This window comes from Bos indicus x Bos taurus, chromosome 11 (genome assembly GCF_003369695.1).
Source record: "Bos indicus x Bos taurus breed Angus x Brahman F1 hybrid chromosome 11, Bos_hybrid_MaternalHap_v2.0, whole genome shotgun sequence".
Classification (NCBI taxonomy): domain Eukaryota; kingdom Metazoa; phylum Chordata; class Mammalia; order Artiodactyla; family Bovidae; genus Bos; species Bos indicus x Bos taurus.
Genome location: NC_040086.1, coordinates 98,581,247 through 98,601,769, shown reverse-complemented (window position 1 = coordinate 98,601,769; position 20,523 = coordinate 98,581,247). Strand labels below are relative to the sequence as shown.

At 49.7% G+C, this 20,523-nt stretch overlaps 1 protein-coding gene across 1 annotated transcript in view; it reads right to left on the bottom strand.

Moving 5' to 3' along the window:
• Positions 1–572: 572 nt before the first annotated feature.
• Positions 573–20,523, bottom strand: part of NUP188 (nucleoporin 188) — a 43,284-nt gene continuing 23,333 nt past the window's right edge. Inside the window, exons 14-44 of the mRNA XM_027556506.1 lie at positions 20,300–20,419; positions 19,386–19,512; positions 17,194–17,346; positions 16,874–17,000; positions 16,577–16,664; positions 16,405–16,481; positions 15,570–15,684; positions 14,096–14,216; positions 13,918–13,984; positions 13,120–13,248; positions 12,679–12,818; positions 11,488–11,594; positions 10,281–10,487; positions 9,981–10,150; positions 9,402–9,471; positions 8,920–8,987; positions 8,294–8,489; positions 6,549–6,626; positions 6,194–6,279; positions 5,864–6,009; positions 5,455–5,636; positions 4,320–4,520; positions 4,079–4,171; positions 3,539–3,697; positions 3,133–3,270; positions 2,427–2,501; positions 2,099–2,332; positions 1,861–1,992; positions 1,558–1,631; positions 1,297–1,426; positions 573–1,181 (exon numbers count right to left, since the gene is read on the bottom strand). Coding sequence (XP_027412307.1) covers positions 1,005–1,181; positions 1,297–1,426; positions 1,558–1,631; positions 1,861–1,992; positions 2,099–2,332; positions 2,427–2,501; positions 3,133–3,270; positions 3,539–3,697; positions 4,079–4,171; positions 4,320–4,520; positions 5,455–5,636; positions 5,864–6,009; positions 6,194–6,279; positions 6,549–6,626; positions 8,294–8,489; positions 8,920–8,987; positions 9,402–9,471; positions 9,981–10,150; positions 10,281–10,487; positions 11,488–11,594; positions 12,679–12,818; positions 13,120–13,248; positions 13,918–13,984; positions 14,096–14,216; positions 15,570–15,684; positions 16,405–16,481; positions 16,577–16,664; positions 16,874–17,000; positions 17,194–17,346; positions 19,386–19,512; positions 20,300–20,419 — 3,987 coding nt within the window. The 3' untranslated portion in view covers positions 573–1,004. The remainder of the gene's footprint in view (positions 1,182–1,296; positions 1,427–1,557; positions 1,632–1,860; positions 1,993–2,098; positions 2,333–2,426; positions 2,502–3,132; positions 3,271–3,538; positions 3,698–4,078; positions 4,172–4,319; positions 4,521–5,454; positions 5,637–5,863; positions 6,010–6,193; positions 6,280–6,548; positions 6,627–8,293; positions 8,490–8,919; positions 8,988–9,401; positions 9,472–9,980; positions 10,151–10,280; positions 10,488–11,487; positions 11,595–12,678; positions 12,819–13,119; positions 13,249–13,917; positions 13,985–14,095; positions 14,217–15,569; positions 15,685–16,404; positions 16,482–16,576; positions 16,665–16,873; positions 17,001–17,193; positions 17,347–19,385; positions 19,513–20,299; positions 20,420–20,523) is intronic.

Sequence of the window (20,523 nt, the reverse complement as noted above, 5' to 3'; positions counted from 1 at the left end):
GGGGCAGAGTGGACTGTAAAATATGCATGACGGTTTACACTTGGGTAACTGACAGCTGACAGTGCTTCCCAGGGACCCGACATTGAGAGCAGCATGTTCACACGTATTCTCGTGTCCTCCCAGACAAGGAAGGAAGAAATCAGTCACCTCCTCGAGGTTCCGTAACTGGCAATTGGCCATGCAGGGACTGTAGCCCACTTTAGTTGCAAAACTTCCCAAGTGATAGCTTCGGTCGACAAGCCAGGTTATAGATTGAGGCTTGCAGCTGGGCCCAGAACTCTGTGATTAGGTCCCAAGGAGGCCAGAGGCCACCCTACCCAGGGCCCTCTGAAGGGAGGGGAGGCACAGAGCTACAGACAGAAGGACCAGGGCTTCAGGAAAGGCTCTCACCCAGTGATCAACTCAGCCAGCTGGTAAATGGAGGTGGGGGGTGGGGGCCAAGACCTGGGTAGAAGGAAGACCTGAGTGTCCACCCAGTACCCCCCAGTCCACTCTGGGCCCCTGGACAAGCAGGGCAGAGCAATGCTCTGAGAGCTGGTTAGTCCCTGGGCTCGGAAGGTATACCCACACAGTTGTGTATAAACAGTATTTTAATATTTGTATAAATAGACCACAGTATTACCAAAAACTGCAAGAACAGAGTGTGGAAAAACAGATTTCTCAAACCCGTGCACACAGCCTCCTGGCTGCACGTGACACTGGCTCCCCGCCTCTCCCCCGACAGGGTCAAGTGCTGTGGGGAATGCTTGAGGAAAGGAATACACCTCTTTAGGGGCATTTTGAACGTGAGCCCGAGTGCAGCAGACTACGGCTCCCCACCCCTGCTGTTGACCTCTTGATCTATTACAAAAATAACGCTGGGGCAGTGGCTGGAGTCACGGCGACTCTGGGGAGGGTGACGAGCTGCTCTCGGGCCCAGACAGGCTGTCTGCCAGCAGTACCCCTCACTCCCCAGGCCTGCCGTGCAGGCTGGTGCAGAGTGTAGGCGGCAGCAGGCAGGTGCCCTATCTTTGCACGTGTCGGACAAAGGCCTGCACCAGCTGGATCAGAGGCTCCTGACTCTCGGGGCTGACCTTGGAGAGAGAGGTGGACTTGCCCTGAGGCGAGGGAAGGACGCCAGCAGCAGGGGAGCTGGGGGCTCCCCGGCGGAAGTAGCGGGAGAGGCTGGAGAGGAGAGTGCTCTGCAAGAGAAGCACCTGATGAGGCCCTGTGGCCGCCCTCTCAGGGCGGCCCCAGGCCCTTGGGGGCTGGGACCCCTGGGTCGCCCCAGCAGGCAGGGCCCTCCACCCCTCCTACCAACTCTGAGCTGAGCTCCTGCTTCATCCGCTGCTTGTCCCGGGGGTGCACAGCTGGGTCCCGAAGGTAACGCATCGCCTGGGAGATGAGCAGGTAGAAGCAGTTCTCCATGGTGAACATCAGGAGCGACCTGGAGGGGAGGCGGATGTGGGCACTGCTGCAGAGGCCATGTGGGCTGTATGCATGAAGCGGCGGATCCAGGAGAGCCAGCCCAAGACCACCCCAGCCCCCAACCAAGGTCCAGAAGGAGGGCTTTCTCACTTCAGAGTTCTGGTCCCTTCTGCTTGTGTGCTGAGTCCCACAGCCTGGGTGAGAGGCTCCTTTTTCTTGTCCAGCTGGAGAAAGAGAAATGGGGGTTAAAAAAAATGAGGTAGTAGTAACAACTCCAACCCACTGAGACCTCCCCATTTCACAGGACCTACGCTAGGCGATTTTATCAGCTACGCGGTAACTCACTAGTTCTTACAGGTCAGCTCAGGTGGTACACAGGCCCAAGGTGGTGGTTAAACGGTGGAAAGCTGGGAGGAAGGCCTGGGGTGAGGGGTCAGACAATACCCAACTTACCTCTCCAAGCATGTTCAGGGCCACATTCACAGTGGCCAGAAGGGTCCCGAAGGAGGGGGCCCCTTCGGAGTCAAAAGTGGGAGTGGTGAAGCTCAGGGCAAACAGGAAGCTGTACTCAGCAAGGTCCAGGGACTGCAAAGCAAGATGAGACTGATGGAGGGCAAGACCCCCGGGCACCTCTGGGCGCAGAGAGGAGCGCCGGTGGCTCGGTGGAGGCTGGGGGCACGGGGTGGGGTACCTGATCCAGCAAGACCTGGCAGACATCGGGGGTGAAGCGGCGCAGGGCGGCCAGGGTCCTGCTGAGGATCCTCAAGAGGCCATACTGGACGGTGCGCAAGGCCCGCTGCTCTGAGGCCTCCGTGTCAGGAGCGGGCTGCTTGGAGGAGGAGCAGGAGGGGGCAGCCAGGGCAGCTGCGGATGGCCGCTGAGCTCGGGGGGCGACAGCTGAGGGGATGCCCTCCCCATTTTTGTTCTGGCGGGGGCAGGGGGGAGAGACAACAGAGCGCTGGAGCGCGGAGGAGCTGGGGCGAGGCCGCCCGGGGCGGGCCGCGCGGAGGCCGGCTTACCTGCAAGTAGTGCTGCAGCATCTTGCGGCTGTGCAGGAGGGAGGTGCAGGCCTGGCACAGGTAGCCGAGGTTCACCTGTGGCACAGGAGAGGGTGAGGGATCCACAGGGCGGCCCCAGGCAGCTGACCAGACGCACCCAGCGGGGTGCTACTGGAAACCACGCACTTCTCCCGTGTCCCCCACAACTCCCTGTGACCTCCAGCCCCAAACCTCACAGCCACCAAGCACGCTCAACCAGACTCTTGGGTCAACAGATGCCTGGATGGTTTCCGAGACCCAGCTAGAAACCAGGCACGGTATAAAGTCCTAAGTAAATAGGTTAGAAGGGGACAGTTTTCCCGTCTTATAGAAAAAGAAAACGGTGAGATGAAGGAGAGAAGGGAAGTGACCTGGCCAAGGTCACACAAGCACAGCCTGACTCTGGAGCCTGTGCTCCTCCCCGCCTGCTCCTCCAGCTGGCCCCATTTCATAAATGTCCTGCACTAAGGGATGTGAGCCAGGGTCTACGCCAGAGCCCAGGTTCTCACCCTGTAAGGCTGCCCTATGCTATGGAAGCAACACTTCGCTGTGGAGGAAGCAAGGTGAACCCAAACCTGTGCTACCAAAGAAACGGCCACGTTCCAGGAACAGGCCTGCCCTTCATGCCCTGCCCCGTTCTCCCTGAACCTTTCCCCAGACCCTCCAAAAAGCTGGTCTCGGGCCGCACCTGGACATCCCGCATGAGCTGAGGCAGGTGGAAGTGCCACTCCTTCCTGAAGCTGGAGAGCTGTAGGAGGAAGCCCACGGTATGGTCGGCCTCCTCCAGGCACGCCAGACTCTGCACCGTCCTCACGGCGTTGAGGCACTGGGAGGGACACAGGAAAGGGTGGGGTGACTCAGCCCTGCTGCAGGAAGGGGAGTCCTGGGCCCTCAAACGCTGAGGCGACGGCATGACAGGTGGCTAGGTGAAGAGGCTCCTGTCTGATCCCAGACCATTCCCCTTCCTCTGCGGGGCCTGTCAGCCAGCAGTCCTCATGGCACCTCAGAAGTGGGAGCACCCACACTCAGTTCTGAGGAGCCCAGACGCCCTTGAACCCCAAGTCCTGACCCCAAAGATGCTGGCAGCCCCTCACCTGTAAGGTCCGCTCCTGGTGAACCCCCACGAAGTCCAGGGCCTCGGTCAGGAAGTTGTAGCGCAGGGTTTTGAGGAGCCGCTCCATCAAGGACATGGAGAGACGGTAGACGCCAGGCCAAGAAGGGGCGTCCAGGGACTTCCGAGAGGTGCCGGGTGTCTAAGACACAAACAGCAGACAGGATCACGACAAGGGCCCAGGAACCAGCTGACAGGGACCTTGAGGCCTCCCTGCAACCCAGCAGCTAGGAAGCCTGGCTCTTTTGAGGAGAAAAGCTCCTGGAAGGGGCGCCAGCAAGGTCAGAGAGGGTCCGAGGTCAGGCGTTACGCGGAAAGAGCACCAGAGATACAAGAAGCCAAGGCTCCAGGTTCAGGCTGGGCACTAACTAACTGCGTGAGCTTCTCTTGCTAGCGGTCAGTGCAAGGGTGGGGAAGCTTCTGTATTCTTGGTGCCTTAACCAGGCCCCTCAAGAAAGCAACTTCCAGGCCCAGTGACAGCACCAAGGGGCCTGGGGAGGCAGGGCAGGCCCCTGGAACTCACCTGCACTGTCCCGTTGGTGCTGAGCTGGTACACACTCAGGAGAGGCAAACAAATGCTCTGGGTGATGCCGGCTCCGGCCACAGCCGTGGCCCCCTGCAAGGGAGAGAGATGCAGGATGAGATGGACGCTGTCACTGCAGCCGCCCGCCCCGGGGCGGGGTGGGGGCTCTCGGGCTGGGAGAACCCTGGGCCGCGTCAGCACCCACTGGCACAAGCCCAGCCACTCCTCTGCCTGCGCCTACCTGCTGGGTGCGGGCCAGCGTGAGGAGCAGGTGCAGCGCCGCCTCGGTGAAGTGCAGGTTCTGCTTCATGCGAAGGCTCACCTCCAAGGTGGTGAAGAGGGTCGGCAGGATGGGGAGCCGGCGGGTCACCTGTAGCCACGAGTCCCCGTCCTCATCCACCTCACACAGCTCCTTGGCCAGGTGCAGGCCCAGGACACAGACCTGCTGGGCCCAGGGGCAGAGATGGTGAGAGGGAAGGAGGTGGTGCCGGGGGAGGCGGAGAGGAACAGGTCGCCCACGCCATGTGGGGCCAAAGCGAGCTCCCCTCTAACTGCACAATCGCTCTCACCTCCCTAATGGTCCCTCCTTCTCTCCGGATCCTCTCTACTCTGTTCTTCAGCCCAGTGGCTTTTCACACTTAATGGTCATGAGCCCCCCAGAGTAATCCATACTGCGCTGCAGTATATGCATACTTACGTGTTTAATTTAAAGAGTACCTACCTTTATCCCCTGCAAAGTAAGCTATTTTCTTCTATATTTTATTCTACTTCATTTAGAAAATGCTGGTTATAACCAAATGAGCCAAGATTCATGAATAGGTCCTGATCCACAGCTTGATAAACACTCTTCTGTACAATTAATACATCCAACAGGCTTTCTAACATACAAATCTCATCGTTTTTCTCCCTTACTTAAAATCCTTCCGTGGTTTTCTGTTTCACTTAGCACCCAGAATAAAGACCCTGGCAAGGCTGCCGGTCATCCAGCCTCCTGCTCTCCAGGCCTCACTTGACCCTGGCTCACACCACATGATTCTCACCCACAGCTCAGCACACGCGGTTCTTGCTGCCCAAATCCCCCTGCCCCCGTGGCCTGCCGGCTCTACCAACGCCCAGGCACTGCTGAAAGGGTGCTTTCTCTCCGAATCCCTGGATGAGGTGAGAACCCCATGGGGCACCCTCTCCCTGTGTTCCACCCCTGCGACACTTGCCACAACGGAATTTGACACATGTTGCGCGATCTGGTTTCTTAACTTTCCCTGTCAGGCTGTGACTGTCTTGTTCACTCACCACCCCTGGGCCTGGCCCAGAGGAGGCAGCAGTTCACAACCGGGGATGCGAGTGGAGTACACACTGATTCCCAGGCGCCCCCTCACCCCATCCCGCTGGTCCCTGTGCCGGAGCCGGGAGCAGTCGTCGGTCTCCATGCTGTCCTTGTCCTCGGTGGCACTGCCCGCCGCCAGGCTGTGGCGGGTGTGGTCGAAAAGTGCGATCACCTCTTCCTGAAGGGTCTCACAGACGTTCAGCACCAGCTGGGAGTACTGGGGGATGTCATTCACTGCAAAGGACACAGGAGGGGACTCTGTCAGGCTACCCAACACGTCTGTTCCAGGCAGGTGGCTGCGAGCGCAGGGTGCTAAGAGGAAGTGCGTCAGCCAGTGGGAGGGGAGGAGACAAAGAGCTTTCCTGAAGACAAGAGCCCAGGACTGAAAACTCGAGCTTCAGAGAACAATCCCAGCTCTGATGTGGAGGAAGGCTTGCCCCTCACCCCTCCCCGCCCCTTACCGCTCATCTCCTTCATCTGCAGCACTGTGATGAACGCCGAGAACACCTTGGCCTTGGTCTTCTCCATAAGCTGCTGGTCTGCCTGCAGCACTCCCTCCAGGATCTCCGTCAGGGGCCCAAGGATTTCATCCACAGACCCTAACTCTCTAGACACAGCGCAGAGTGGAGAGGGGGGTGGAACACACCTCACAGAAAGGCCACACACGGCCCGCTCCCCTCAGGATGCCCGTGGGGCAGCACGCCTCTTATCAGAGGTCTGCTCCTGTCCCGAAACCCGAGGTGGAGCCAGTGAGGACGGTGGGAGAGGCTGCCTCTCCTGGCCTGACTTACCTCTTCCACTGCCGGAGGAGAATAAGCAGCAGGGTGCACGTCATGGAGCCCAGGCGGAGGCAGTTCACGGAGGTAGGGACGAGGAGCTGAGGGGAGATGGCACAGTCAGCGCCCCGAGAGACTGGGAGCACCGCACACAGGCCCCTGCGGCCCCGACCCTCTCTCTCCCAGCAGTGCACTCACGAGAGTGAGCATGGGGAAGAGGCCAGGGGCTGTAGCGGACCTCCGCCTGGCACCACAGCCTCGGGCCGCCTGAGCGATCTGACCACTCGCACAGCTACAGGCTTAGGAGCTGCTATTTGACTGCAGAAGCCATCTCCCTGGGAGGAACAGGAACTCTCCCAGACACACTTACCAACGCCTTGGTCCCCTCGAGCACGTCAAGAAAGAGCTGGCGACGCACTGCAGAGTCTGTCAGGTGCGTTATCTCCGCCTGCAAAGGGACAGGAAGGAAAGGTCAGTTAGGAAAATTTCCCAGACTTCAGAAGCCAAGAAAGATGGGGTCCTCTGTCAGGCAACTGGTCACTGCTTCCTTGGTTAAAATGAGACTCAAGGACCCTGATATTTCCGGGTCCTCTTTAGCCATGGTCAGAACCAGAGGGCTAGGTTCATTCACATCCTCCCCAACAACGTCCTTCCTCTGCTCAGACCTTTTGAGGCTTCCCAGGGCAACCCTTCTGGAAACACCAAATGCTCCACGAGGCCTGGGCACCCCCGAGGATCTGGTCCACCTGATTTTGGTATCATCCCCACTGCGCTCATTTGACTCCAACCCTATTGGCCCCCTTCCTCCTCTGTGAAAAGGCTGAGCTCTTCCCATTTCTGGGCCTCTGCACCTGTTGACTCTGCCTGCCCAGAGCATCATCTAGAAGTCTCCTTGCACACTCGGGCCTCAGTGTGAACAGTACTTCCTTAGAGGGCCTCCTGACTACTTCTACCCTCCTTCAGCATTCCCTACCATAGCATCTGAGTTATTTCCTTCACTGTGAAATATCACAATCCCGAACTATATTCCTTTGTAAATTTGTTTACAATGTACCTTCTCATGGGCCACCCCATGTGAGATCAAAGACTGTATCTACCTTATTCACTGCTGTATCCCAGTGCCTAGCATACAGTAAGCATTCCACTAATATCTATTCAATGGATGAAAAGATGATCAATATCCTAGACAAAACCAAAATAGGTTTCCTGGGGGAAAAGATGTTGGTGGGATTTTCAGAACTGCAATTCAAGAACTGCTGCCCCATTCGGACCTGAAAGGTGACACATAAAGTTCCCCAGAGACGACTGACCCTTTTGGTGTGTCTATAGTATCAGGGGTCCCAAACCACCGTGCCACAGCCCACCTCCAAGGCTGTGGCCAGTCAGGCACTAGGGAACAAGTCATGGAAGATGTAAGAGTGTGCCTGGAACAAAAGGTACTGTTTAGCTGAAGTTATAAAGTCAAGATACTAATTTGGATTCCCTAGAGCAAAACACGTCAATATCAAGTCCTTACTATACAGCAAGATGTTGTCAAAGCACACACAAAAGAAAAGCCAAGGAAAAATGCAAATTCTTCTCAAACATCAACTCGCTAAAAACCAATGCTCTGTAGACACACTGCAGAGACAATGGCCTCTGATCTTTTTGTAAGAACACCAGGGAATGCAGTTTCTAGAGCCAACGAAAACCACTGTTCTCTAGAGGGTACTGCTGCAGCCATTATAGCTACCTGCTGACCAGTCAACAAATATATATACCCAGTATATACCCAGCGTCCCCAGGGCACACAGTTGAGAGGCAATCATCCATGTGCACAAGAAGTGGATGACAGAAGGGGTCTCCAAGACCTAGCTAGATCCACAAAGGTAGCTAAGGGAAACTTTTATGAACATCTGAAGGGATTTAAATAATGCCTTCTCTGCACTTTCCTTAAGGGCCCCTTGCTGGCCAAAAAGCATCCAAGCACCCCACATTTGGCACAGAACCTGTTACATTTTAGCTCTCAGAGAAAAACCCTGACCATTCTTTAGCCCAAGGGGCTGTATCTGCTAAGCATCCCAGCGTATTGTTGCTAGGATACCAAAACCAAAACTCGCCCCAGGAGGTTCTTACGTGACTGGTGGCAATGATGAGAAACATCCTCCAGGCAGAGACCAGCATTTGATACTCTACCAGGGAGGTGCAGCTGCTGCCCTCTGTGTCGGCCATGTGAACTGCCAAGGACTTGACATACCCCGACCAGTAGGCAAAGCGCTTCTCGCTGGAAAATTTCTTGAGTGTATCTTTTAATGATTGGTCTAATGAGCCCCTAGGGTGTCAGGAGAAAAATAAAACCTACGGTTAGCAGAAATGCCGACGGGAGTGTGACGGGCACTGACCCTTGCTGAGGCAGAGAAAGCAACCTCACATGGGCTTAAAGGCAGACGGCTCCAGATCAGCTCCATTGTGTGGGGCTCACACTTCTTGCTCAACATAATGGGTTAGGCTGAGGCCTTTTCCAGGGTTCCTTCTCCATAAAATCCCGAGCACAAGGAGTTTGCTTCACAATCACTCTTTCTGACAATCACAAATGCCATCGATGGACTGACCAAGGACACGGATCCGTGGCCCTCCAGAAATGGCTCCAAACCAGCTCTCTCCTCTGTCTGGGCTCATTTGGCCACGCCCTCAGCAGTAGACTCCATGGGTCCCCCCGCCACAAACCTCTGATTAAAGTCTCAAAAGGGGAAAGGACTCACTTAACTACATAGTATATCTCCAAGCAAATTATCTTCATGATTAGGGCACAGGTTTCCAGGATGCTGGGCTGTGGAGGGGGAGAGCAGAGAGTCGTGAGAACCTCTCCCCTGGGGCCCCTCCCTCCCACGTGGGCCAGAACAGGGACCGGCACTAGCAAACAAGAAAGCACGTTCCCTAGCAAACAAGAAAGCACGTTCCCTAGCGAGTGGGCATCTAACTTGCAAGAGCAGAAGCGTCAGGTCCAGTGTCTCGAAGTGAGTGGGGACCACAGAGCCAGCAACAGAGCAGGGCATGCTACCCTCCTTCCCAAAGCAAGACTTCAAAGGAGAGGAGACAAGTGCTTCTCTGAGAAAGAAGTTCCAGGTGATGAAAACGTGCTGGTCATTTAGTCAGGTGGGGGTAGACATTTTCCACAGCCCAGTCTCAGCCCAGCCTTCACTCCCAGGGCCTCTCCATCACTGTCCCTCCCTTCAGCACTCACCTCAGATGTTTCCGAGGGAGGAGAAAGCGTACCAAATAGCGGACTCGTTAGATTCTCCCAAAACTTGGGTCTGAAAAGAAAATACATGGCAGAAATCACACTTTCTCTCATACAGTCCTTTTTCTCCTCTTTCCACCTCCCCTTGGTGGTCACCTCTCCACATTTTCTCAGTTCCAACCCTAACATCTGCTGCATATAGGTCACCTGTTCGGACTATAATACATAAACAGAAAGCGGTTCCATGGACAAAACAGGGACCCAGAGTAAAGCGTGTTCCATTCAGTTCAATGGCTCGAGCAAGTCACCCTCATCTGACTACTGTTTCTTATGAGCAATGGCTTTGGGGGTTGGCAGAAGGTGGGAATTTGAAAGGTAGGAACTCTAAGGTAAACATATCAGAGTAAAGATTACACCTGCTGGGGCAGCTTTAAAAAGAGAATAACTCCCACACAATAACCCAAGCACGAAGCACTTTTAAGCATGACCTCTCACAACAAACCTCCCAGAATGACTGCCCCCTTATCTTATAGACAAGGACACACACTCCAGAGACTGAGGAATTTCTGGAGTCAGACTCACTTGGTCCTGAGGACCAGCATGGCACTGTCCCGCCGGTCCTGCCACAGGGCGTGCAAAAAGGCGATGGCTGCCCGGTGCAGCAGTGGGGGGCACCAGTAGCGGTCCTGCTGCTGGGAACCGATCAGCTCCAGCACCGCGTGGAGACAGCTCCACACCCCGAGGCTGAATTCCTGCAGAGGGACAGTGAGAGCTCAGGCCCACAGCTTTGGCCCACAGCTTCGGCCCACAGCCGGACCTGGAGAGTCCAGCACCCACCTCCCAGAGGGCCACGTCCCAGCTTCATCCCAGGTGCAGGCTCACCTTGGAGCCATCGCTGCCATCCTTCACCTCCAGATTCAGAAACAGTTCAATGAGGCCTGGCTGCGTCTCTACAGCAACCGTGAGGAATTCCAGAATCATGACTTTGATGCGCATATCCTCAATCTTGCTCTGCAGGCGGGTCAGGAAGGCGTCTCGGATGGCAGCCGCATCACTGCCCAGGCAGGCGTACACTGACATGGGCGCCACCTGGCGGAGACCGGGACACACAGGTAGAGCTCCACCTCCAGAAAAACCGCAACAGGCACCTGCAGAAAGGTGCTGAGGAACTCTTGGAAAAGGCCAGAGAGGGAAATACCCAGATGGACAGGTCTGGGCCAAAAGGGACATCACACCAAACTACAGCAAAAGATGCCCCATGATTCCCAGAGAAAATAGTAATCAACATAAAAAGATGCATAACCTCTCTTACGGTTAAATAAATGTAAAGCTTTTTAAAAAAGATAACATTGATTTGCCTATTAGATTAGCAAGGATTAAAAAACTGGTGAAGTCACTGTGGCAAGGATATGAGACTTAGGTAGTATAAACTGTTACATCCTTTCTGGAGGCTAATTTCAAAATATCTAATAGAAATTTAAATGTTCATTTATATCTAACTAATTTTTAGGAATTGTAAACAAAAGTTTACAGAGTTCTGTGGATAGGAATGTTCACTACAGCACTATTTAACAGTAAGACAGAAAATAGCATAAATAAGTTAGGACCCATCCATGCTATGGCACGTCACATAAGAATTAGAGAATGAGGTAGATCCCAGTGTGCCCATACAGCAAGGCTGCAGGATGTGGTGTTAAGTGAAGAAAGCTAGTCACAAAACTGTATGTATCGTGGAATTCTGCTTTGGAAAAGAACAAAAGCTCACACTAAACATTCTTTAATACATAAGCATGGATAAAAAGAAACCTGGAGCAATGTGTACCAATCTGCTCACAGGAATTCTTAGAAAGAGGAGATATTAGAGGAGACCTTAATTTTCTGTAAAAGTTTATCTGTAACATTTAAACAAATATTTTAAAATGAGTATGTATGTCTTTCATAATCAGGAAAAAAAAGTGTGTGTGAGTGAGTATGTGTCTATAGGTACATCACTTTAAAAGTCCAAGTCAGTTACATCTCTTAGAAGAAACACTATTCTCAAGCACAAAGTCAGTTTTCTGGGGCTTGGACTTGTTAGGTGGGATCCTACCGTGGCCAGACGTTTCAGCAGCTGGATAGCAAGACGAGGCAGAGCTGGGTCGTGTTTGTGGTAGATGTATTTGGCAAGAACAGCAATAAGGTTGTTCCCATGGGCACCTGAAGAAATACAGGAAACAGTTCAGACAGCAAAGTATGCCTAGTTCAAGCTCTTAGGAGAGGTTTCTGTTCAGAAAGCTCACATACATGAAGGAATTTACTCTCGAGTACTTGGAGGGCCCAAGCGGATGCAGGTGGCCCTGTCATTCTCTTTCTTCAGTAGCCAAGGGGACAGGCAGGATTGGGGGTAAATAGCTCAGTCCAACTGGAGAAGGCAATGGCACCCCACTCCAGTACTCTTGCCTGGAAAATCCCATGGACAGAGGAGCCTGGTAGGCTGCAGTCCATGGGGTCGCTAAGAGTCGGACACAACTGAGCGACTTCACTTTCACTTTTCACTTTCATGCACTGCAGAAGGAAATGGCAACCCACTCCAGTGATCTTGCCTGGAGAATCCCAGGGAAGGGGGAGCCTGGTGGGCTGCCCGCTATGGGGTCGCACAGAGTTGGACACGACTGAAGTGAGTTAGCAGCAGCAGCTCAGTCCAATACATTAAGAGCAGAATTAGATACACTTTTTAGAAAATAGTCTTTTAACAAACAGGGTAGGAAAAAAGACATCACATTATATACAACATGGCACTAAATGCAAAAAATCATTAAAATCCCAAAATGATACAGCTAGAAAAAGGTCGTAGATGACGTCCAAATGCCTACTTGAAAATAAGGAAACTGGGTCCCAAAGAGATTAAATGAGTAGTTTAAAGCCAAAGAGTAATAACAGTCAACACTAACTAGGTACCAGGTTTTACAGGCAGCAACTGAATGTTCATTATGATCTTACAAGGTAGATACTGTGACTATCCCCATTTTATAGACGAGAAATCTGAGGCATAGTTGTTAAAATAAGGTGCCCAAGGTCAAAGCTGGCTGGAGCCAGAATTTTAACCGAGATACTCTGAACGTATATTCTTTACTATTATTCTATCACCACTGGGAAGCAGACGTAAAGTATGACACAGTCTTATTTCTAAGTCCAACTGGTGATCATTACCGAATTTCAAAAATACTGTTGACCTCTAAAACACAGCCTGCAGTATGTACTTACGGGCAGAAATGCTGCTAATTAGAAGAAAAATACATACCATGCTGTGTGAGAGCCTGTTCCAGAGGGGACACCACATTAGAAGGCGGTTTCAGCCGAATGACATTGTTGGTGACAGAGAACGCCAACTTCACTGTCTTGATCAGCAGCTGGCCCTGGCCCTGGCCCTCTGCCCCATCGCTAGGGTGCCAAATGGAAACCAAAGTTGATTCAGACAACATGACTTCATTCGCAACACATATGCTCTCATGAATGAGATTCCAACAACAGTCCCAGAGTTCAACAGCTCTAGAGGCCCCAGTCCAAACTAGGAGAGAGGAGGCGCACTCAGCTCCCTTTGCTGTGTGCCAGTCTATACAGCAGCCAGTAGGTTATACAGAGGCTACATCCTAGGAAGAACAGGTTGTCTTTCTTACGCTCCAGTTCTTACAACATGCGGGCACGATAAAGACACATGGGGAAGGTGGAGAGGAAGGCCTACCTGCGGGGCTGAGCAGCCATGACCATGTCGATGGTGTCCACACCGATGCCCATGATATTGATTACTGTCTGTCCTGCTTCCGTGTAGGCCAGGCTGCAGATGCAGAGAGACTGCAGGCTGGGGGTGTGACTGGAAGACAGACACGTTCTGAGTTACCAGGGAGCCACCAAATTTATTACTGGAAGTAAAGGGTATTGTCCTAATCTAACCAACTGGACATCAGTGATACGAATCAGCTCTTTGCCAGAGGAAGCCACTCTGATTTCTTTCCTTAAACAGACCCTGAGAAACCATCTAAATATCCGTCAATTAATGAAAATGCTTACTGAAACAAATCACAATTAATCCATAGAGTGGAATGCATGGAACCATTAAAACAAAACAGATCTGCATGTAGTGGCATGGAAATAAAGTTACAGAAGATTAAGTACAGGCAGAGGGAAAAAAACCTAGAAGACACATGTTAACAGCCATCTCTGGGAAATAGGGTTATGAAGGGCATCTTGCCCTATTTCTCTATGACATATACACCTTTTGTAAAGATCATAATACGTGTGTGTATAATTTCACTGGGGACAACCTTGTTACCACTTCATTTGCTCTTCTCTCTTCAGAGGGATAAAGGAGAAACAGGCTGGTGGAAGGCAAATCTGAACCCCAAGAGCACTGAGCTCTGGGCCCAACCAAGCTGAGTTCTCTGGAAGAACGAGCCAGCTGTGCAGAGCAGAAGCCCGAGTCTTCCCTTGCAGAGTGGCAGCATCTCAAAGTACCAAGCGCTAGCAATCTCCCCCCTCCTACCTGCTGTGCAGGTCTGTCTCATGGCACAGGTTCAGTATTGAATGAATCAGCTCCAGGATCAGGCAACCTGGACTCCAGAAAAGACATAGGAGTGATGTAACCTCGGGTGATGACCCTTATCCCAAGAAAGAAAGGTGGCCAGGGAGCCTCCCATCTTCGCTGCCCATGTTCTCCTTACCAATCTGTTCTCTCACACCATGGGAGTTGTATCGCCACTTGTGGTAACTTGGCAGCATCTCCTTCAGCACAAACATGACACAAGGCACCAGCCCTTGGCTCTGGGTACTACCAAGCTGCCCCTACAAGAAATCTTGCCGTGAGGGCATATGCCACTTAAGAATAAGTCACTTTATCACTAGAGATTTGACTCCAAGACCACATATCCAAAAGAAACCTGGGCAAACCTTGGCTATCAGTGGGGGGGAAAAAAACAACAACAACAAACATCAGAATACTCTAGTTCAACTGAATCCAAGTCATAGGTTTCCCCAGAATAGAGAAAGGGACTAAAAAGACAATGTGACAATATCACAAAAGGCACCTACAAGAAAGAGAAGGATGAAGGCTAAACCTGAGCAGGAGAGAGGTCCATCTGAAACACAGAGGATACAAGACTGTTGACAATGGAAAAACCCAGGTTCACTGTCATGATCACCAACCACCCTCTAAATTCTATCCCATCACTCAAGTATCAGAAAGGAGATCTGATCCTCAAAATCCTTTGTCCTAGTATTACTTGTTACCATCAGCTTCCTTATCGTAAAAGTAAGGTTTCTTTATATAAACATATCTACTTCCCTATCTCTACACAGAACCATTTCTATTTAAGAGTTCATTGACTGATTCTTGCAAGCAGCACACGTGCTTAGCGTTCTTCATGTGGAGCCCTCTCAACTCCAAGAGGTAGAGATCATTTATCATACCAGTTCAGAGACGTGCTAAGAAATTTAATACCTGTCCAAGGTCATACAGCCAGTAAGTGGTCAACCTGAAAGGTAAACCTAATTTTGACCCCCAAATCCATGCCACACAAGTATTTTTCAACCAGAGCTGTGATTCATTACCGGATTGTGAGATCAGCTTGTTAGAAAACATCAGAACGCACCTTGCATAGTACAAGCTGTGTCACACTTTGCAACTCCACTTTGTGTGCGCTTAGTCGCTCAGTCGTTTTCGACTCTTGCGACCCCATAGACTAGCCTGCCAGGCTCCTCTGTCCAAGGGATTCTCCAGGCAAGAATACTAGAGTGGGTTGCCGTTCACTTCTCCTGGGGATCTTCCCAACCCAGGAATCGAAGCTCGGTCTTCTGCATCGCAGATTCTTTACTGACTGAGCTATGAGGGAAGCCCCAACTCCATTTTAGAAGTAAACATATGATGTACATACTGGGACATGATGAAATGTGTACATATTATCCTGGGCTTTGTCAGAAATAACTTTATGAAGTCACTGCATTACGCTGTACGGACTCTGAGTATTAAATAAGTTAACAAAGATGAAGCATTTACTATAAAGTCAGGCACACAATAATCAGGACACAGAGACTGCTATCACTGTAACTTCAGGACAACTGTTAGGCCTGCAAACAAATGACTACAGTAACGGGATATAGGAAAATTATTTCAGATGCTTCTATCTGATGAGATTTTACCTTCACAAGAGTGGTGATCAAGCGCAGAAAGGCAACAGTGACCCCATACTCGCCCTGGGGCTGTTCACTATTCATCAAGAGGTTTCCATACCCACCAGCATTCATCCCCTCAGCACTGGAAAAAAACAGAGGGACAAAGGGGAAAAAAATAATGGGATGCTTTCAATAAACTGTAAATTCAATTTCAATAAACTGTAATAATTCCTGTTATTGTCTCGATGACTTGGGCATAAAATGAAAAAGCCCTGCAAAGGAATTAATCAAATCTAGGGTACTTATTAACCAGGGGAAGCATTAAGGACTTTACTGATACACAACCTCAAAAGTGAAAAATCAAATAAACATGAAGCAAGCATGTTTGTCTCATTAGCAAGAGAGAGCAAGAAGAGAACGCTCAGGTAGTGAGATGGAGCCTGTGTGTTAATAAATGGTGCATCAGCAAGCTTGCGTGGCCATGAAACACAGAGAAGTACAGAGTGACCTCGGCTTAAAAAGGGGAAGTTGAGCCTCTGGATCCAGACACCCCTGGATTCTCTAGACTAGAAAGTTAACTTCCACATACCTAAGGTGGTTGCTGCTGGATGAGAACTACCTCTCTCCCTCAGCTTTAAAGACTGACCCACATCAGTGCTCGCCTAAGGAAAGAGCCTCTGTGCCCCAAGTCCCATCACCTTCTTCGCCTCATCCTGACTCATTTCTGGTGAGAGGACTGAAAAGGCAAGCAGCAGAATACAAAGGCTCTGAGAAGCACCTTTAAAACTAATGAAGCTAGCTGAGATCTGAAATGTAAGGGATACTCCCCGGGAATACACTCTACCCCCAAGACCTGGCTCACCTGATCATCTGACTCATGCTGGAGACCTGGTGGGCCACGAAAGGCAAGAAGCCTGTGTGAAGAAGATCAGTCCAGACCTGGAGAGGGAAAAGAAGAGTCGAGTGTCTGTGGTGTGTCTTCAGGTATATGCCATGCGTGACATTTTTGGGCTGTTAGGAAGACTGTGTCTCACCTTTGCTGGGTTCCGGGCAGCCAAAACAGTCAAGCAATTGACGCAAGAAGCGATGACATCCACAGGCGGGGAGATCACTGTTGTTAACCTGGTTGGAGAACAGTACATTGCACTCAGTAAAATGAATAAAGTGACTTGTTCCATCACAAGTATTTTCCAGTCCTCTCTCCCCAGGTCCCTCCTGGCAGCAGGAAATGAAAATAGGAAATCCCTCTGCTGTGGACAGATATCACACCAGGGTTTCCCACCATGGGCTGCGTGCAGCCTCTGACCCAGTGGGAGGGACCAGATACTGACCGCTGCAGCAGCATGTAGATGCGGGACGTGATGGGCAGGAGACAGTCTGCTATCGACAGGTCTGTACTGATGACCTTATGGACCAGGTCGATGATGGGTTTGACCCGCTGGCAGTGCTGAATCACATCTGAGGGGGAAAAGTTGTGATCTCAATGAAAACAACTCCTTTAAGATCACTGAATAGTCTCTGAGACCCAGATAAATGATGCTAATCACAACCTGGAAAGTTCTGAATCTTATCTTGAAAGTTTCTGCCTTCCAAATCCTCTAACCATGACCATTTTTCTTCTCACAGCGATCGCTCTCTGAGCTGAGCTCACCTGCAGTGGAAACGACATGCAGCAGCATCTCAATCTCGCAGGTGAAGAGGGTCCAGCTGCTATACGAGTATTCCCAGCGCACCAGGTAGGCCCTATCGTCCAGCATCACTTGGCCCACAGTGCCTTGAGGTATGCGAAGGTTGGTCTGACCCCCTAAAGAAGAAAGAGAAATTAGTCTACTAGGAAGAGGAGATTCCTATGACAGACAGCAATATCTAATCCCACAGAGATGTACAGACTCTCTTCTTAGTACCCACTACTGTTACAGCTTTTTGCATTAAAAAGGGACAAAAACAAAAGCTCTCAACTGTCATAGGGGAAGTGAGTCTTTCCACGTGTCTGAAAAACAATCGAGTGCAGAGTGGTTCTCCACTCACATGATGACTATAGGAAGACCACCTTACAGGACAGCAGGTGCCCAGGTCACCAGGTAAGTCACTAGCGATGCAAAGATTAGAAGAGTAAGGCTGTGCCTCCCACATTTTATTCCTTGAGCATGTGGAATATACAAGTGCTTACAACTGTTAACAGGTTACTCTCACATGCTGCCAGCAGGAAAGGAAATTGCTGTTTTCCTACAACTTAATTCAACACGATCGAAAGCCTTTGACAAAATTCAACATCCATTTATGATAAAAACTCTCCAGAAAGCAGGAATAGAAGGAACATACCTCAACGTAATAAAAGCTATATATGACAAACCCACAGCAAACATTATCCTCAATGGTGAAAAATTGAAAGCATTTCCTCTAAAGTCAGGAACAAGACAAGGGTGCCCACTTTCACCATTACTATTCAACATAGTTTTGGAAGTTTTGGCCACAGCAATCAGAGCAGAAAAAGAAATAAAAGGAATCCAAATTGGAAAAGAAGAAGTAAAACTCTCACTATTTGCAGATGACATGATCCTCTACACAGAAAACCCTAAAGATTCCACCAGAAAATTACTAGAAATAATCAATGACTATAGTAAAGTTGCAGGATATAAAATCAACACACAGAAATCCCTTGCATTCCTATACACTAATAATGAGAAAACTGAAAGAGAAATTAAGGAAACAATTCCATTCACCATTGCAATGGAAAGAATAAAATACTTAGGAATATTAAAAAAAAAATTTTTTTTCTACCATTTTTCTCAAATTGTGGTAAAAAAAATAGATAAAATTTACCATTTTAACCATTTCTAAGTTGCCAGGCCAGTGGCATTACGTACATTCACATGGTTATGCAACCCTCACTACCATCAACCCAAAGATCTGTTTTCATCATGCAAATCTGAAATTCTGTACCCATTAACCTGTAATCTCCATTATCCCAGCCCCCAGCCCCTGTCAGCTACCATTCTATTTTTTGTCACTATAAACTGAACTACTCTAAGTACCTCATATGCATGGAATCCTACAGTATTTAACCTTTCCGGACTGTTCTACTTCATTTAGTACCGTGTTTTCAAGGTTCACCCATGTTATACATAGCATGTGTCAGAATTCCTTTTCTCTTTAAGGCTGAATAATACTCTCCAAATTTTGGCTCCTAAGAAAACTTGGTGTCTTATCTATATATACTGCATTTTAGAAAATCCATTTCATCTGTCAGTGGACATGTATTTAAAAATTTTATTGCATACACCCTTTTACCCAGCAGTCCCACTTTAGGGATTCTATGTACTAAAAAGTAAAACCACCAGGACATAAAGGTATATGTCCCCAGAGAAGCACTGTTTGTAGTGGCAAAAACCTGACATAGCCTAAATGTCCTCTAGAAGGTGAAAGATAAAAAAATATGAAACTTCAAGAATAATTATATAGTTACTAAAAAGAATGAGTCAGATCTACATGTAATAAAATCGATTTGCAGAGAACCTGTGAGAGAACACAGAGATGTGTCAGAGGATATACACCACACGGAACAGTAACCATCTGATGAGGATGGGCCTGAAAAGATTCGAACATTTAAAAACATAGCTCTGCGCTGTCTCCTTTGTTATAATGAACAAGCACTATTTCTGAAGTAACACGATCAAATGATGTAAAACAGTAAGAAACCAATAATTTATCAGGAAATCAACAAGCACAGTGGAGGAGAGGATCCACTTTAAAGGTACCTGCCATGAAACATTAAAACAGCAGTCAGGTCAACACAGACGCCGTGGAAGAGGCTACTGAGTCAGGGTCATCTGTCTCTCTCACCTAGAGGGTAAAGGAGTTTGGGTGTTTGCCTCCGCCAAAGGGTTCCATCTTCGTGGGAGATCACATCATGGGGCTTGTGCTTATAGAGTTCATTGTAGAAAGACATCTTATCCAAGAAACTATACACCTGCCAACACACAGGAACAAAAAACAAAGAGCTATACATTTACTGAGGGACATTTAAGGGGCCTCCCATCTGCTTTTCTGCTCTTTTAGCCAGACTGTGTATGTGCTGACTCTCAAAATTCCTACAAAGCCATCCCTAGGACTCTTCTGAGACTTGCCTCAGCACTCCTTGTGAAGTCAAACCCTTCTTATTCTTTAACGCCCAACTCAAGGACCCTCTCACTCCACAGACCGCTGTCTCTCCTGAACAGTATGGTCTTGACCACTCAGATGACATAAATTACATACCACTTGGCTTTATGGTTCTTATTTAGTCACTAGGCTATGTCCAGCTCTTGTGACCTCATGGACTATATAGTCCACCAGGCTCCTCTGTCCATGGGATTTCCCAGGCAAGAATATTAGAGAGGGTTGCCATTTCCTTCTCCAGGGAATCTTCATGACCCAGGGATCAAACCCAATCCCCTGCATTGGCAGGCAGATTCTTTACGGCTGAGCCACCAGGGAAGCCCACCTAGCTTTACTACTTAATTCTTATATCCATTATTCTCTTCTAACTAGATATTAAGGAACTTCACATTTTGTCTTACTCCCACAATATCTATAGGTAGATACTTAATAGGTACTCAAGAAAATTTAATTTTATAGAACTGAGGAACTATCATCAGCATTTTTCATTCAACTGCAGACTAATTCTTGCCATGGCAGTGGAACTGCAACGTGAAAAGCAAAAAGGATTTCTAAAAAACATCTCCCATTCTATTTAGGCATCTAACTGAATAACCTACCTTCTTAGCAGTAGACTTCCCTGATACAAGGGCTCGAAGCAACTGCAGGAGTGGAGACAGGAGATGGGGAAACATTCCACATACACTGTCTAGAATGATCCCGAGACCAGAGGTTGGTTCCTATGGCAGAAGGGGAGAAGTCACTGACCTTCATGTTATCCAGAAATTAACACATCTCTGAACTGCCCAGCAACCATAAGAAAATGTAAAATAAATCCTTTTCT